The sequence below is a fragment of the Pleurodeles waltl genome, chromosome 2_2 (genome assembly GCF_031143425.1).
Source record: "Pleurodeles waltl isolate 20211129_DDA chromosome 2_2, aPleWal1.hap1.20221129, whole genome shotgun sequence".
Classification (NCBI taxonomy): domain Eukaryota; kingdom Metazoa; phylum Chordata; class Amphibia; order Caudata; family Salamandridae; genus Pleurodeles; species Pleurodeles waltl.
Window position 1 is genome coordinate 333,881,292 of NC_090439.1, and position 18,778 is coordinate 333,900,069.

The following is an 18,778-nucleotide window of genomic DNA, read 5'->3' on the forward strand; positions in this document are numbered from 1 at the left end:
GATTGGATATGATAAGGCAAAATAGGATCTTGTAGACTTAAAATATTTCAACAATGAATTGTTTTTGAAAGACAATCAAACTTTGAGTTTGGTGAAAAGTTTAATTCACATCAAGACTGAAAATCTTTATGCAAATGTTAATTTCCATAATTCTTAATGACTTTTACGTGACAGACATACAACTGTACAAGAAAAACGTATTGATTCCAGAGAAAAAAAAAAAGATGGAAGATTGCACCCCATTTGAAGAAATCACACACCTTCCGTCTGTTTTCAATAATACTCATAACATTGTATCATTTACAAGCTGTGTGTATGCATGTGTTGGTAGACTGATCCATCTGCTAACTACATTCCTACCTACAGACGCCTGCTCGGAACTGCATGGTACACTGACTTATCAATCGCTTCTATAGTCCGAGAAATATACGGAAAGATAAAAAAATATCCTTTAATTGTTGGGCCAAGTAGTTGACACAAAACACTAAATCAACCAAGTTACATTTTCATGTAATAGTCGTACAACAGGGTTATACCTTGGAGTCTGTCTTCATGGTTACCTCAGTTTGTTTTCTTGAAAAAAGATTCAACAACTGCAGCATCAGGTTGTGCTTGTGTGAAAATTCTCAGTCGCTTACACAATCAAGAACACAATTACAATCAACCGCTAAAACAATATCTGCTGTACAAAAAAGCAGCAGATGTCAAAAGCCCTTAATATTGAATTCTCAGGAAACAAGATTAGGGGCATAGACATTTCGAGACATTTCATGTCTGAAAATTAACAAAAAGTATCACCTATCTTCCCTCAGAGTATGGAATCTAGCATTGATGTTGGAGTGTTATGCCAGGGACATCAAAAATTAGTACACCGCATGGAATCCTGAAGTACAATGTTTAAATATTTGACCCAACAAACATGGCCAGGGACTACCTCTACAGCCCCTCATACAATGTGTCCACTGAAGGAAGTGAAACGACAACTAAACTCATGTCATGCAAGCTTCAACTCCGCAGTGCTTCTCAAGTTGTGTCAGGCCTCTCAATTTTCATGTCATGAATTTATATTACATATCCACTACATGCCGTCCATGTTAAAAGAAGTAGTGTCAAGTGCCCTTTCTAGCGCACCAGAACATCGAGCATGTGAGGTCCCACTGTTGCGGACACCATATCATACATACACACAAGCAGCAAGCGTTCTCTGTACATTGATAACAAAACCAACCATAACAACATCCAACAACCCCACCTGCCTTTGGGCAGTAAAGCTGTGTTGCCCAGTCTATAAAAACTATGGTCACACGCTTAACTCTCCACACTTCGATACTGTAGATATTAAAATCCGTTAAAACAACACTTTACACTGACAGGATTGTCAAACATTTGCTAGATGACATTATGTTGCAGTTGCCACAAGGCCCAAGCATTTAATTTCATCCTACAAGGCCTAAGGCACATAGGGGGTTATTACAACTTTGGAGGAGGTGTTAATCCGTCCCAAAAGTGACGGTAAAGTGATGGATATACCACCAGCCGTATTACGAGTCCATTATATCCTATGGAACTTGTAATACGTCTGGTGGTATATCCGTCACATTTGGGACGGATTAACACCTCCTCCAAAGTTGTAATAACCCCCATAATCCCTTCTGCCCCTGCCAGTATGTAGAACTAAACAGTCTAATAGTCGGTAAAGGTCCCTCAACAGTAGCCAACACCAACATTTAACCAACTCCATCGCCAGCACAAAAGATAAAATTAACTTTCTCCTCATGCACAAATCGGCATTCCTCAGGGAACCTAAGGAAGCATCTGAACTTCAAAGCCTGTATATTTCGTTTCAATAAAGACTTTTTCACAAATTAAGTGCACTAGGAGTATGATTGAGAAAAACTACAATTAGCTTTGCCTCTACGTTTGCATAGATAAGGTGCAGGATCTTGCCACAGTCCCTATAATTGAAAAAATGAGCAAAAATTGTGTGTGGCTGGGCGGTGGACCGCATACGGTGGACATGGGTCGACGTTCTATGTCAATTGTGAAAAAGTTGGAGATTACTTGTATAGGCATGACAGGCATAAACCATTCCTCCATGATGGTTTCTACAGACTGTCCCTCTGCCTTCTCTGGAAACCACACAAAAAGATAAATAATCATCTTCATTCTTACATAGGAATCTTAAACTTGTAGGTTGCCAATATTCTCCACTATGGTCACCCTGTCGGGCAATTTACAACGGTCGGTCTACTGAAGGTTTATCAGCCAAATCTTTGTTGCCAGCTCAGAAAAGTTACCTTTGTTTGCGTCCATGACATTGCAGGGCACTGGGTCACTTGTGTCGAGGTAGATTCATGGTTGATGCTTGTCTGAATGTCCATGGTTTCTGTCACTGTTGTATGAGTATAGTTGTTAATTTTGGTGGCCTTTAGCAGTTGCATTGTCTTATGGTTCAGCATTTTTACTATAGACATCTGAGGGGTCTCCCCAATGATATTAGTTCCAATTGGGCATGGCAAACACCATAAGCACACTCAAACGGATAAAGCTGTAGGCAATTTTCTGAAAGGTGCACAGTAAAACAGAGTGCTCCCACACCATCAAGCTTATGTCACACTGCGTGTCTACTAGGCGCTTGTGAGCATTTTAATAAAACGCAATCCAGGGACTGCCCTGTGAGGGCGGTCCATGCATTCATAACCTTAAATGTGGGGTTCAGTCACAGTCCCTCAAAAAACTGTGCTGAGGTAAACAGTAGTACTGCCTGCTGTTAGTGGTCATCCACGGACATCATTCAATACTTCCAATTCCCCCTTTTCACATATTTTAACAGTATATAGGAGTCTTTCGTACCAACATATTCTCTACTGGCTCAGTAAGTTTCTTAAAAGAGGAAGAAGTAATGGTAGCAAAACACTGTTTACTCATTCAGTCTCTGCGCAGCATATTACTGTGTCAAGTCACCAAGATCAGTATTGCCAGCAGCCTATGAGCAGTTGACAGTACCATTTTTGCTCACTGCAGGGCCAAGGTACACAATCACTTAGGGCAGGCCAGGGTGCAAGAGATGGACTTTACGCCATCCTTCAATCAGTCCTCCTTCTCTGGGATGAGCTGTCTGTCAGCTGTTGAGCATAATTAAATACCTTGTTTAAATACCCAGACACCTGGGGTGAGCACGCCACATCGCAGACGCCACCGTCCGCTCGTCTAACCCATTTTGCCCTACGGTTCATAGCGTTGTGGGATCGGTGTCTTTTTAGGTAATATAACTGTTTATAACAGTTTTATGAAGTGTGCTAGAGGGTACACATATCCCGTTCTCTGTAGAGTCCCCTAAGTAGGCAAAGGTTGCCGACCCTTCATCACAGCATGTCTACAGTGCTTCTTCCCGAGCCTAACCTGGGTACGCCACTGTGAACCCCACTGCCCCTCCCCTAATAGTCTGCCTGCTACACGCCTGGAGGGATGTAATTAAAAAAAAGAAAAAAGCAAGATGCACCCTTGTTTCCACATCCACTTAGACAATCCTGTATGGACAACAGGTTCGTCTGGCAGGGAGGCAAAGTATTAGCATGGGCAGCTGCAGGCAGTCTATCAAGCACTCATGCGGCTGTGTCTGACATCCATGCCATCCACAGTACTGACCTCTATTCGTCATCAATGACTCTGCGGGGTAGTATCTTGGTACGTGCAGCATATGTCTGTATGTAGGGGGGGAAGAGAACATAACATGAGTGTGGATCAATCTGTGTTTATGTTTTAAATGGTAGTAGCTTCTACTGTAGCATCTAGCTGGCCATCTTGCTGTCCACACCATTCAATTAAATATGTGTTAATCCTATAAGTACTTATTAATGAAGTAAACCTATGATTGACATTTACATCATTGAATACAATAAATACGCCATCTTTTGTTGACAGTTGGAATTTAAAAGATGTCATTAAAACAAATGAAAATAAAAATTCAAACAAAGCTGCTTGTGACAAAACCCTTCACACACTGTTGTCAATATGTATAAGAGAATTTTCTTATTGCCATCTGTATGCTAACGAGCATTTGAAAACTCACTATGCACTCTACACAATTTAAATTTCATGCAGTACCTGGCATATCCACTGAAGGGGATTCATCTGTGACAGAAGCTGTAGATTCTCTAATGCTAACGCTTTCTGTAAAAGATTAAATGTTACACCAGTACAAAATGTTTTCAACAAAGTATTGACGGCATTATACATCCAAAATAGATTAATAACACATCAACCCACATTATAAGTTACATTACCAAGCTTGTTTTTTTACATTTCTGAAATGTGGATCGTATGGCCAGAATTAATCCGAACCACTTTCACCCTTATCGAATCAAACTTTGGCCTCATTACGAGCCATGGGGGTCCGCGGACCACAACGCTCATGTTGTCCTCCAAATTGCCTTTAATGAGGCAGTACAAATGGCCACATTGGAACTTTTGTGGGCGGACCTGCCCGGGCAACGCCGTCAAGCTGGTTTAAAAAACTCACTTCAGTCTGTGCCATGATCAGCCGTGGCAGTGCTGACTTAGTCAACGAAATGCGGATCATTCCACTGTCACCTACAGCCTTTACATGGCGGTTTCTACCGTCATGAAGAAGATGGCAGTGAAGTATGTTGGGCGGGGTGGCCGCTCCACTGAACATGTGCATGGCTTGAGCATTGCAGTGGTCCCCCTGTCTACCGTCAGAATGTGGCCGGTCTGCTGTCCAGAAAATGATGATTTTAAGGATACTCATGCACCCTGCGTGCTTGACCATTGCAGCATCAGTTGTGAAGCCACCTTACCATTGGTATGATGGGCATAAGACTTGCTTTCTCTTTGTCCTCCCAGTGTGAAACTCTAAATATGCCTAGTCTGAAGACCGCCTGGTCACCTGCAGTCTCATCACTTCCTGGGAGGTGGGCGGAATTTCAGCATGTCATCCTCGTAATGAACCCCTAAATTCGGACGATTCATAAAAAATATATATATTGTCCTTCTAAAACAGACCCTTTCTTCTGCTAAATTTCTGATCCTTTTTCTCACACTAAAACTTTTGTTTTTAAACCTAATACGGGGCCATATTCACTAGGTTGTGATCTTTAAAAATACCCTAACATACATTTGTCTTACATATTAAAAAAAAAAAAAAAAAAAAAAAACATACCCTCAGGAGTATTGATGACGGTGCTCGACTTGTAAGTCCTCAACATGTCAATATTGAACGTTCTAGCTAAGGGAACGTTACTGGCATTGGCCAATTTAACTCTCTTTTCATTAATTTCTGTGATTATGTATGGCCCAGTAAATTTTGACTCCAAAACGCCACCTTTCCTTGTAGTCCTCCTGCTGTTTTTTAGGAACACCAACTGTCCTTCTGCAAAGGTGCATGGCTTGTATCGCTTTGACACCCTCTTTTCATATTTCTCTTTTTGCTTCTCCTGAGCAATATCAATATTGATCTTGGTCTGAATCTGCAACTCTGCTCTTTTACTCTCCATTTCATCCATTATTTCGACATAGTCTGACTCAGTCTGTAGGGTAAAATCAAGCTATGAAGAAAACATAAAAGGCTAATTATTAATCGTGTCAAAAATCACTAAGAGTCAAGGATTTTGAAGTTCAAATGAAATATTTGAAGTGCAGGTGGCACAAGGAAAATCATGAAAAGCAAATCACTATTTCACCTTACATTTCTCTCAAACAGATTTGTAACATTAAATCTGGTATTTAAAAAAGTAGATGTTAGGTACAACAAAGGTGACGGAGCAAAAGTAAACCATATAGTTATCAGAACACCAACACTGGCTACTAGTGATTCTTCGGATAATCCAACTACTAAATAAATAAACTAATGTACAGTCGAAAGATGCACAGGGAGGTAATGAATTGAAAGAAATAACTGGTTTTAAAATAATACACATTTATTTTTTCATACCAGATCCTCTGCAACCTCAACTGGAAATCTTGCTTCCGGGCCATACATGAGCTTAAATGGAGATACTTTTGTTGTTGTATGTGGCTTCGACTGCAAAGCAAACAAAGCATGATCCAAATACAAGTCCCAGTCGTTTTGATGCTTGTTGACATATTTGGATAATGTGCTGTAAAAGATAAATATATGTGTGTACAATAAACTATTTTGCTTGACCATTTATAATCAAGTGTTTACGATTTAAATTTTAAAATTAATAAAGAAAGTTTCAGATTTTTTCTGGTTTTACTTAGAATTAAAAAAAAGTTTTGGAAAGATGCCATAATACCCCAAAAACATTTTTTATTAGCTTTACCTCTTTATGTTGGCATTTGTGAGCTCGTCTAATCCATTAGTCTGCGGGTGATATGCTACACTAAAAGATCTTTCTATTTCCAGTAGTCTTGATAATTCAGAATTTACCTATACATTTTTTTCATAACATAATGAGTTATAAATTTACATTAAACACTGTCAAATCAAAAGCAAACTAAAAAATGGCGCATGAAGTGGTTATATAGATAACAGATTTTAAAGCCTCATTTAAAGACACTATCCAATTAGTATGAGAGTCATAATCACTTTCAACTACGGGCAATTTTTGAAATATTTGTGTTTTAGATACAAATGAGCAAAAATACTATCGTAATCAGATGGCTTTGACTCTTACTTCAACAAGTTGCTAATCTGTTTGTACTTGCTATCTGATGTTTGAAATAACTACTAAAGGAAGGGAGCTATAGGAGCAACTTAACTCACATCACATCGTAAGTTATTCCTATAAGGGATCTTCTCTCTTATTGATTATAACTCTGCAGACCATGAGGGTGCTATTATCCACTGTGTTACGGACAGGTTTTTTTTTTTTAAACTGCACTGCCCGTGAATGCTCCTGCTCGTTTGTCCACCGGATGTACAAGATAGCAAGGGCATGGACAATATTTTTATTTGACCTGCTGTTAATCTCCTAACACCTTGTGAAATAGGATTAAGATTTTAAAGACCTGCAGACAATTCTTTTGATATCGAGGTCTCACTTAGTTTATGTAGGTAATAATAAAATACATTTCTAAACATAACTATCTTCGCAATGGCAAACGTTCGGTAAGTATTAACTCAGCTCACGCGACAATCTAAATGAAGATGTTTATCTATATAGTTAACAAATACTTACTGTAGGAAGTTGGCTCTGTATATACTATTTCAAAGTAAAAAATAGCGTGCACAGAGTCCAAGGGTTCCACTTAGAATTAAGATAGTGGTAAAAAGAGATAATTCTAATACTCTATTTTGTGGTAGTGTGGTCAAGCAGTAGGCTTATCAGAGGGTAGTGTTAAGCAATTGTTGTACACACACAGGCAATAAATGAGGAACACACACTCAAAGACTTACTCCAGGACAATAGGTTTTTATATAGAAATATATATTTTCTTACTTTATTTTAAGAGCCACAGGTTCAAGATTTACAAGTAATACTTCAAATGAAATGTATTTCACTCAGGTATTCTAGGAACTTTGAATAATCACAATAGCATGTACAGTTTTGACCAAAATGGCAAGAAGCTATTTTAAAAGTGGACACAGTGCAAAAGAACGAGTTACTTACCTTCGGTAACGACTTTTCTGGTGGATACATTAGCTACCTGTGGATTCCTCACCTAATGAATACTCCCATTGCACCAGCACTCGACGGAAATGTTCTTCCTAGCTTCTGCACGTCGAAGAGGACGTCACAGTTGCCCACGCGACGCCGTCTGACGTCATACAGGCAATAAGACGTCCTCGCCGACGTGCCGACGTCAGTACCAACATTTTTTACGTGCCTGAGAATAATAGGCCATTGAGATGAAAGAACAATAGTAATATTTAATGACATTCTAAACAAACACATCATTATGAGAATTCAACCTACCATTTTTTTTTTTTAAATAAATATATGAACTCTATATATATATACATATAAACATATATACAAAATATATACCAATCCTCAAAACCAAGAGGAGCACACTCAAGAATTACTTGGTTAGACCAAACAGGCAACGGGGAGGCGGGTGGGACGGTGAGAAATCCACAGGTAGCTAATGTATCCACCAGAAAAGTCGTTACCGAAGGTAAGTAACTCGTTCTTCTGATGGAGACAACTGCCTGTGGATTCCTCACCTAATGAATAGAGTCCCAAAGCAGTACCGCACTCGGTGGTGGGTGCCTGAATGGTCAAACCAAGAAATCCTGCAGCACTGACCGTGCAAAATGGCCGTCCCTTCTGACCTCAGAGTCCAAGCAGTAATGCTTCGCAAAAGTGTGAAGGGACGACCAAGTTGCGGCCTTGCAGATGTCGACCACAGGAACACCCCTAGCCAAGGCCGAGGACGCCGACTTAGCTCTGGTGGAATGAGCTCGTATACCATCAGGGGGATCCTTCTTTGCCAAAGAATAACACATTTTAATGCAAACAACAACCCACCTGGAGAGTGTTCTCTTGTGGACTGCCTTTCCTCTCCTCTTTCCACGTATCCGATGAAAAGCTGATCCTACAGCCTGAAATCCTTTGTCCTGTCTATATAAAAGCTTAACGCCCTCTTTTGGTCCAAGTGGTGTAGTCTCTCTTCTTCCTTTGACGGATGAGGCGGAGGATAAAACGTGGATAGAGTAATTGTCTGGGCCAAATGAAAGGGTGAAACAACCTTCGGAAGGAAAGCAGCCTTGGTCCTCAACACCACCTTATCCCCATAAAAAGATGTATAAGGGGGTTTTACCGATAGAGCCTGCAACTCACTCACTCTCCTTGCAGATGTAATAGCAACCAGGAAAACTGTTTTAAGAACTAACAATCTTATGGGGCAAGAAGGCATAGGCTCAAAAGGGGACCCCATAAGGAAAGTTAGAACCAAGGACAAATCCCATTCAGGCATAACGAAAGGATTTGGAGGAAATTTATTCATAAGGCCCTTCAAGAATCTAAGTACTATTGTAGATTTAAATAAAGAAGGCTGGTCTGGAAGACAAAGAAAGGCTGACAAGGCAGACACGTAACCCTTAACAGTAGCCACTGCACAACCCCTCTGTGCTAAAGACAAAAGATAAAACATCCGACAAATGAGCACGTAAGGGATCAATCTGCCTCTCTCCGCACCATACCACAAATTTAGACCACCTATTATCGTAGATAGATTTAGTGGAGCGTCGCCTGGCCGATAAGATAACATCCAATACCTCAGGCGGGAGAGAAAAGGAACTCTGGTTGCCCCGTTCAATCTCCAGGCATGAAGGTGCAGGCTCTGGAGGTTGGGGTGTAAAACCTGCCCCTGTGACTGCGAGAGGAGGTCTGCCCTGAGAGTGAGACGGAGCGGAGGGCACAGTGAGAGTTGGAGATGGTCAGAATACCACACCCTCCTTGGCCAATCCGGAGCAATTAAGATTACTTGGGCCCGGTCTTGGCGTATTTTCCTCAATAATCGAGGAATCAAGGGTATGGGGGGAAACGAGTAAAGCAACTAGTTGCACCAGGTCATCTGAAACGCGTGCCCCAACATTCCTTGTACCGGATACTGGAGGCTGCAGAATAACGGGCAGTGCGAGTTCTCCCGGGTGGCAAACAGATCTATCCGAGGAAACCCCCACATCTGGAAGATTAGAAGGACTTGATCTGGATGGAGACGCCACTCGTGGTCGGCCGAGAAATGGCGACTGAGACTGTCCGCACGTACGTTCAAGACTCCGGCCAGAGGATTTGCTACCAAGCAAATCTGATGGTCCTTTGCCCAGGACCATAGCCGAAGAGCTTCCCTGCAGAGAAGGTACGACCCTACCCCTCCCTGTTTGTTTATATAGCACATCGCCGTAGTATTGTCCGTCAGGACCTGAACCGACTGACCGCGAAGGGATAGCATGAAGGCCTTGAGAGCCAGACGTACAGCCCGTAACTCCAACAGATTGATATGAAACATCTGTTCCACTGGAGACCAAAGCCCTTTGATCTCCAGGTCCCCCAGATGAGCTCCCCACACTAGAGTGGAAGCATCCGTTATTACCGTGGTCACTGGTGGAGGTTGCATGAACGGCCTTCCTCGGGAAAGATTGTCGCCCGCAATCCACCACTTCAAATCCGTGGCAGCATCTCTGGAGATCTTTACCGAACCTTCGAGATCCCCTTTGTGTTGAGACCACTGCCTCCGGAGACACCACTGAAGAGCCCTCATGTGCCAGCGAGCATGCTTGACCAACAGTATGCAGGAGGCAAACAGACCGAGCAGACGTACGACCTTGAGGACTGGAATGACCGCTCCACTTTGAAACATTGGAACCAACGCCTGAATGTCTTGAATCCGCTGAGGTGGAGGAAAGGCTCGATTCAATGTTGTATCCAGTACTGCCCCTATGAACAGGAGGCGCTGAGAGGGCTCTAGGTGAGATTTGGGCACGTTCACCGAAAAGCCCAGGTCGAATAACAACTGGGTTGTCGACTGCAGATGATGCAACACGAGCTACGGGGACTTTGCTTTGATCAACCAGTCGTCCAGGTAAGGGAATACTGCTATCCCCTTCCTTCTAAGCTCTGCCGCAACCACCGACATCACCTTCGTGAAGACTCGAGGTGCTGAAGTAAGACCAAATTGGAGGACCGCAAACTGATAGTGTTGTGACCCCACCACAAACCGGAGATACTTCCTGTGCGACTTGAGTATCGGTATATGAAAGTAAGCATCCTGCAAGTCGACAGACACCATCCAATCTCCATTGTTCAACGCCAAAAGCACCTGAGCTAGGGTCAGCATCTTGAACTTTTCCTGTTTGAGGAACCAATTCAAGATCCTCAGGTCCAGGATTGGTCTCAACCGACCATCCTTCTTGGGAATCAGGAAGTACCTTGAGTAACAACTTTGACCCCTTTCCTGCTCTGGAACCAACTCCACCGCGCCCTTTGAAAGGAGGACTTGAACCTCCTGTTCTAACAACAGGAGGTGTTCTTCTGAACAATAAGATGGGCAGGGCGGGATGGGGGGCGGAAACTCCCGAAAAGGAAGGGTGTAGCCTTTTCTCACAATGCTGGTAATCCAGGAGTCTGATGTGATGACCTCCCACTTGTGGAGAAAATACAGTAACCTCCCCCCTACAGGAGAGGAGTGAGTGGGAATTGGTGGAAGCCTAAGGCTGCTTCCCCTGCTGCACCCCTCCAAAGGAAGAGGAAGAGGCAGAGTGCTGCTGAGAGGCTCCCCTGGTACGGACCCTAACCCTCCCTCTAAAAGATCTATAGGAGAGAGCAGATGTAGGCTGCTGGAATTTCCCTCGAAAGGAGGAGGAGGAGGAGCCACGCCCAAATCCTCGAAACCTCCTAAACAATCTGGAGGAGGCAGAAGAAGTGGCTTGCAAGCCCAGCGACTTGGCCGTGGCCTTGCTCTCCTTGAACCTCTCCAAGGCCGAATCCGCCTTGGCACCAAAGAGCTTGTCCCCATCAAAAGGAAGGTCCAGTAGGGTCGACTGTACATCCGAGGAAAATCCTGAGTTACGAAGCGAGCCTGCCTCCTCGTAACTACAGCAGTGCCCATTGCTCTAGCCATAGAGTCAGTTGTATCCAACCCAGATTGGATAACCTGAGTTGCAGCTGCTTGAGCGTCCAATACCAGATTCAATAGCCCCTGAGGGACCTTCGTATGCGTAGATGCAATTTCGTCCATCAGAGCATAAATGTACCTCCCTAAAATACATGTAGCATTGGTGGACTTAAATCCCATGCTACATGACGAGAACACCTTTTTGGATGCCATGTCCATCTTCTTGGAGTCTCTATCCGAGGGCACAGTTGGAAAAGAACCAGGAGCAGACCTTGCCGAGCAGGAAGCCTGGACCACCAAGCTTTCCGGTGTTAGATGTCTGGTAAGAACACCAGGGTCAGCCGGTGCAGCCCGATACCTCCTAGCCACAGATCTATTGACAGCTGAAGAAGACACCGGCTTCTTCCAGACTTCCAAAACAGGTTCCAGCAGTGCCTCATTGAACGGCAAAAGTGGTTCTGCCGATGTAGAGGCCGGGTGCAACACCTCTGTCAACAAATTCTGCTTGGATTCAGTCACCGGCAAAGGAAGATCCAAGAAGTTAGCTGCCTTCCTGATAACAGCATGAAAAGTTGCCGCCTCTTCTGTATTCTCCCCAGGAGATGACAAGTCCCACTCTGGGGAAGTATCTAGGCCACTAGCAGTGTCCAGCCCATGGAGACCCTCATGAGAGTCCTCAATCTCTCCTTCCTCCAGGTTCTGTCTCTGGTACTCCTGTTCTTCAAGGAGGCGGAGAGCAAGCCTCCTCGAGTGCAGCCTCTCCTCAAACCTCAGCGTCGACATGGCGTCAGCAATTGTCGAAGAACGACGCCGATCTCCGGATCCGTCCGACGCCTTGTCTACAGGCGCCACAGGTACCTTCGGTGGTACCCCTATTTCCATTGAAGCCTGTGTGTTTTGGGCAACACTTTGACCTCTGCACCTGACCGGCCCTGAGCTGCTTGTGTGGTAAGTATGAGGTTGCCTTGAACCCCCAACGGTGGTCTACCTTGGACCCAACATTGAACCCGGTAAGTGTGTTACTTACCTGTGAACTTAACAATTACTTACCTCCCCCAGGAACCGTTGATTTTTGCAGTGTCCACTTTAAAAATAACTTATTGCCATTTTTTCCAAAACTGTACATGCTATTGTGATTATTCAAAGTTCCAAAGATACCCGAGTGAAATACCTTTAATTTAAAGTATTGTTTGTAAATCTTGAACCTGTCGTTCCTAAAATAAACTAAGAAAATATATATTTCTATATAAAAGCTATTGTCCTGGAGTAAGTCTTTGAATGAGGATTTCCTCATTTATTGCCTGTATGTGTACAACAAATGCTTAACACTACCCTGTGATAAGCCTACTGCTCTACCACACTACCACAAAATAGTGGCAAAAAGAGATAATTCCAATGCTCTATCTTACCCGTAAGGGGAACCCTTGGACTCTGTGCATACTATTTCTTAATTTCAAATAGTATATACAGAGCCAACTTCCTACAGGCTCCAACAATGCCTCGTTGAAGGGAAGCAAAGGATCAGCTGAGGATGTAGAGTGATGCAGCACTTCAGTCAGAAGATTTGTCTTTACCTCTGCTGCAGATAAAGTCAGGTCTAAATTGTCCGCCACCCTTCCTAATGACAGAGTGGAATGACGCTGCCTCCTTCGTAAACTCCCTTGGAGATGACATGTCCCAATCTGGGGAAGTACCCAGTCCACTGGCCGACCCCAATCCTTGGAATTCCTTCAAAGGCTCCATAAGCTCATCCTCTTCCAATTGTCAGTATTCTTCTTCAAGAAGACGCAAGGCCTTTCTCCGAGATTCCAAGCGGGATTCTAACCTAGGCATCGACAGACTCCACCGACGCTGAATCCCAACCAGACACATTAGAATATGCATGGATCAGAGCATCATTCAGACCCGGCGACGAAACTGACTCCAACGGAACCTCCTTCGGAGTCAGCTATAACGCAGGTAATGGAGCCGGCTGGCCAGGGGACAGCATCGATGTCGTCGGTTGACGCGGAGATGGCAACGGTGCCACGGATCGAAATGGGGACGCCATACCTTGAGGAGACCTCATCGACGTCGACCCCGCACCCTCAACCGGGCAGAACGGCATAAACGGCTTTGCCTGATATGGAGCCGGGGAGCCCAATGAAAAAGCTAATGTCCCCGTTGGACCCGCCCGTACACAAGCAGGGGCCATAGCCTGGAAAAGAGCATACATGACATTTAAAAATGCCGCCATATCCGCTCCCGGACCCGGGAAGGCAGGATAACGCTGGTCTTGATCCTGCTGTTGCACATCAGGCTCTTGCGGCGCAGGAGAAAGCAGAGCTATGAGGAGCGATCTCAGACTGACAACGTCAGAGCTACTTCTGGGCTCTGGGGCTGCGGAGTCACAGTAGGGCTCAGCTCACAATTACTTTGACGTCGAGCTGATGGAGACCTCAACCGCCTCAGTGTGGATCGGCACTATGATTCATGCCAACGCCTCTTCTTCTGCCTCCTGGAAGAAGAGTGAGATGAAGCCCTCTTGTGGCCCTTCTTAGCCTTCTCTAAGAAAAGCTTGGCCTCTCTTTCCTTAAGTGCCTTAGGATTCATACTCTGGCACGAACCACACCCCCTCAACATCGTGATCAGAGCTATGACACCAAAGGCAGTTCTCATGCGGATCCGTGCCCGACATCCTACTGCCACATTCACTATAAGGTTTAAAACTAGATTTACTCGAGGGAAGACATTGTAATAACCAAAGATACACACTATACGTCGACAGGAAAAAAATGTTGACGTCGAAGGCACGGAAAAAAGGAAACTGATGTCAGCACACCGAAGAGGAACTCTTATTGGCACGGTGATGTCAGACGGAGTCGTGTGGAGCCGTCCAATTGTGACGTCCTCGTGGAGAGCTTGGCAGAGACCATTCTGTAGGATGCTGGCGCAAGGATGAATTCATAAGGTGAGGAATCCACAGGTAGTTTGTATCCATCAGAAGCACAATGTAAAAGCACTGTACAGGGCAAAAAAAGACTAGCGGCAATATTAAAAACACAGAGCAGATTAAGGCAGACACCAAAGGAATTACGTACGCAATGGCATTTAGAAAGCCGACCGCTAGGCACCAAGGATGAGGCGCAAGCGGGTGCCTGCGGGTGGAGTAGGGCCTCAAACTGGTGCCCGGGTGGCAGGCGACAGTGTCAGGGGCACAGGGGCATGCTGGTGGAGCCATGTGAAACTCCTGGCCAAAGACGGTCAAGTAGTTTACACTGGGCTCCGCGCAGCGTCCGCCATTAAGAGGATTGAGCAGCTGGAAAGAGAGCCAATGGCTATGCGCAGGTGGTGGGGCCGCAGGGGAGGCAGCAGCAGAGGAACAGACCTTGCCGGAGCTGAGAAAACGGGCAGCAGAGAGCGAGAGAGCGACACGAGAGCTCCAAAAAGGGGTGTAGGGGGGCAGAGAAGCGATGAGCAAACAAGGCAAAAACAAAGCTAAAGGAAAGAACTAAGGCAATAAAAATGAACGGCAATACAGAAACAACGAAACACAATGTAAAAGCAATGAACAGGGCAAAAAAAGACTAGCGTCAATAATAAAAACACAGAGCAGATTAAGGCAGACACAAAAGGAATTACTTGCGCGAGGGCAGCAGGAAAGCCTACCACTAGGCACCAGGTGTGAGGCACAGGCGGGTGCCTGGGGGCGGAGGAGGGACTCGCACTGATGTCTGTGCTGCAGTCGACAGTGTCAGGGCACGGGGGCAGGCTGGTAGAGCCAAGTTAAACTCCTGGCCAAAGACCAAAGAGAAGGACTGTCTACACTTCATGCAGATTCAACAGCGTGGGTGTCAGTACACAGCCTTGGTTGACTCAGTTGTTGACTTGGAAGGCAGCAGAGGAGTCTCCATCGTCCACTACTTCATCAAGCAACACATTGTGGAACTTGCACACCATACTGATGATTTGATTTTGGCCCCCCAATTTTTACATGACCCGCCATAGACCCTGATGATTGACACTGTCAAAGGCTTTGGTCATGTCCACAAACCTTGTATAAATGTCATTTTTTTCTTTCTTTAACATTTCCTGTAGTTGACGTGCAGCAAGTATCATGCCCACTGTTAGTCTCTGAAGACACACTTACCCCTCCAAAGTGTTGATGGTGGCGTTTGAGCAGGAAAGTTACAATGATTTTAACGCCAATGACCAGGAGAGAGAATCCTTTACCCTTGCCACAAGATTAGCTGTTTAACCACATGGCTCCGACTACAGATGATGGTAATCATTAGAGAAAAGCTTAATTGCATACTTATCCTCTTATTGCTTTGGAGGTTTTGACAGGGAGATGGTGATGGTAACTTGCAGAGTGCGGTCAAAAGCTTCGGCATGGATAAAGACCCGTCCAGGATATTGTTGGAGTGTTCAGCCCTTGTTATCAACATGTAATTCAGGTTAGTGAGAATGGTGGACCAGTCGGCACTAAACAGTGATGTTGGTCCATAGGCCTGTGGCCAGTAGATGATCCTCAGAGGGTCGTAGAAACTATTGGATTTGTAGCTGTCAGCGTAACCCTGGACCTCATCTGCCTCTTTTGAGCCAGGATTATTACATCTCTCTGAACTTTGCGTGTAACTTACTTTTGATAGAGCAGTAGGCCGTCTTCTTGAAGGCAGTTCTAATGTGTTGCTGGAGGGATCTGAGGTCTTCAGGCTTCTGATACAGCTGCTTTGGAATGTTGTTATCATTGGCATAGAAACCTCCTGTGTTTTTCTGACCCAATTGAACAATATAAGTGTTGTACACCACTTCTATAAAAAGATGCTTAGTCCAAATTCAGCACAGTTTGTGACAAAGCTGAATTATTCAAGCTTACAGTTGAGCTCCGTCTTGAGCTTGTGGCGCACAGAGTGGTGTTATAACTTGCTGACATTCGTTGATTAGTGTGCCTTTGGCCTTGCGTGCGCCGCATGGGCTGGATGTGCATGTTGAGTTTTGATCGAATGAGTCTGGTCTGTCTAGCAGTCTTTGCTGTACATGACCTTAATCACTTTGAAATCCTGCCTGTCCTTCCCCTTACTATAACGTAATGAATGAGATGACAATGCTTGCTGCATGGGTGCATACAGGACGTCTTGTCACTGTTGCATAGGCGGAAAGCTGTTTGCAGTCAACAGGTCATGAGCTGTGCAGGTTTCCAAACGTAGATGAACACTGCTGATGCTTTTGTCCACTACATTCCTCCCAATGACTCCCTCCCATGTCTGTTAGTCATCACAAACATTGGCACTGAATTCGCATAAGATAACAAGCTTGTCCTCCTTGGGTACTGATGCTGTGAGGGACTAAAAGTCTTCCTTAAACATGTCTTCGATATCCTCTACCCCCATGGTGGGATCATATGCATTGATAAAGGTTGAGCAGCACTTTACTTCAAGGGTAGACGCAGAGACGACTCGACTGTCAAATCCTTTCGTGCGGCTGTCTAATTTGCTGATCAGATTAGATCTGATTGCAACCCACTCCTGTTCCAAGACATTCTTTTCCTGCTGCATCCACCCATAAAATTGTGTCAGCTGGCCTTCGTATGGGACGCTGGTCTCACTTAAGGGTGCGAGCTGGATGTTGTACCTGATGAATTATTTTGAGAGAACTGCTGTCAGTCTCCCAGGTCTGTCTGTTTTAGAGGTATCCGTCAACGTGCGAACATTAAATGTGCGAATGTTGAGCGGAGTCACTGCTATTTTCTTCTTAGTGATGCTAGCACATTTTTTGGATCCACACATGCCGTGGGCAGCAGGCCATGTTTAGGGGAACGTTTGCTAGTGCCTTCCTCAGAACATGGAGGTGAGCAGACCAATCCTAAATAGGGCTACTCAGACACCCAGGCCCCTGTCGAACTACACTGATGCTTCGGTAGAGTATCAAGCGACCCATTACTCTGGGTCACCTGTGTGTGGTGTTGTATCTACAGCTTCCGGTGTATCCACACCTGCTGCTTCGTCATTCGCCCACTGACACAGGACTTGAGGAATGGGCGAGGGAGGATGAGCGTGAACTGTATTAAAGTGAGGGAGAGTTGTGTATGTCATCAGCTTCACTCTCTTGCCCCGCCTATCTTGATCCAGTCCCACAACATAGTACAGATGACTGGTGAAACGTAGGGATGCAGTGGATGTGCTGCATTTTAAGAATGTGTCTGACTGTTCCCTATTTGCGGTCCACAGCAGTTTGCTGAGTCTGCCTTACTGCCAATTTACATTATCTTTTTATTGTCCCTATGCAGTCTGCTGGATCCAGTCTTCGCAGGCATAGGTAGACAAGCCCTAACCTACCAGAGTTTCAGCACTATTTGCAACCTTCACCCATAGTTTTGACAGCCATTTGAAGCCGTTGCACGGGGTGTGTCCACTGTTGAATGCTAAGTTCTACAAGGGGCAACTGGTGATAGATGATTTTCATGCCAGGACAAAGGTAGATTAACTACTTTTAAGTGTACAACAAGCTCCACCAAGAGAGGTACTACCTCCCTCTAACAACCCATGTAGATTGTAAATTTATCAAGTTTGTGCACCATGAGTGGGAGAAGTGTCATATAGGGAGTGAGTGTTGAATTTGGTGGGTGGAGAGATTGAGGGGGCTTGTTATTTTCCTCATGTTTGTACCAGAGCTTGATCATCTTGTTTTAAAAAGTCTAGCAAAAAAAATATCCAAAATAAAAAAATAAAAATAAAAATTACCAAGCCAAAGGCACTTTACCGTCAAATCTGCGAAGCTGTGCGACGATCCACATCCAGAGCTGATCCCAAATAGCATCCTCTTCCTTGAAAGCACCAAACGTTGCGGAGTTAGTCACACAAGTGCAGAACATTTTGATAGCTGCCTGTAGATCTCCCATGGTGTGTACAAGCTTGAACTTTCTGGTGCAGAGCCTGTGGGTGTCTAAAACTGAAACTTTATAACAGAGGGCACAAAAATGCATAGACCTAAGCCAGGTTATGTTGTGACTTTAAATACTCATATTGACTAGAAGGATGTATGTCACCACACTAGACTGAAGAATAACCTGGGTATAGTAGTTGTTAAGAAACAAAGGGCCTCATTCCGAACCTGGCCGGCGGCGGTAGCCGCCGGCCTGGCGGGGCCCGCCAGAATACCGCTGCGCGGTCAAAAGACCGCCGCGGTTATTCTGGGTTTCCCGCTGGGCTGGCGGGCGACCGCCAGAAGGCCGCCCGCCAGCCCAGCGGGAAAC

At 44.8% G+C, this 18,778-nt stretch overlaps 1 protein-coding gene across 6 annotated transcripts in view; it reads right to left on the reverse strand.

Annotated features, from left to right (window-relative positions):
• LOC138282366 (uncharacterized) overlaps window positions 1-18,778 on the reverse strand; it is a 50,939-nt gene that overhangs the window by 8,608 nt on the left and 23,553 nt on the right. For 4 of the 6 annotated variants that reach the window (XR_011200937.1, XM_069219804.1, XM_069219803.1 and 1 more), the window contains exons 1-4: window positions 18,286-18,725; window positions 5,954-6,043; window positions 5,183-5,567; window positions 4,108-4,173 (exon numbers count right to left, since the gene is read on the reverse strand). Coding sequence is in view for 5 of the 6 variants with exons in the window: in XM_069219804.1 (XP_069075905.1) it covers window positions 4,108-4,173; window positions 5,183-5,567; window positions 5,954-6,043; window positions 18,286-18,342 (598 nt within the window). In the remaining variant the exon portion in view is untranslated. Of the gene's footprint in view, window positions 1-4,107; window positions 4,174-5,182; window positions 5,568-5,953; window positions 6,120-18,285; window positions 18,726-18,778 lie in introns of those variants that run through there. The other 2 variants (XM_069219805.1, XM_069219806.1) reach the window with 2 other exon arrangements.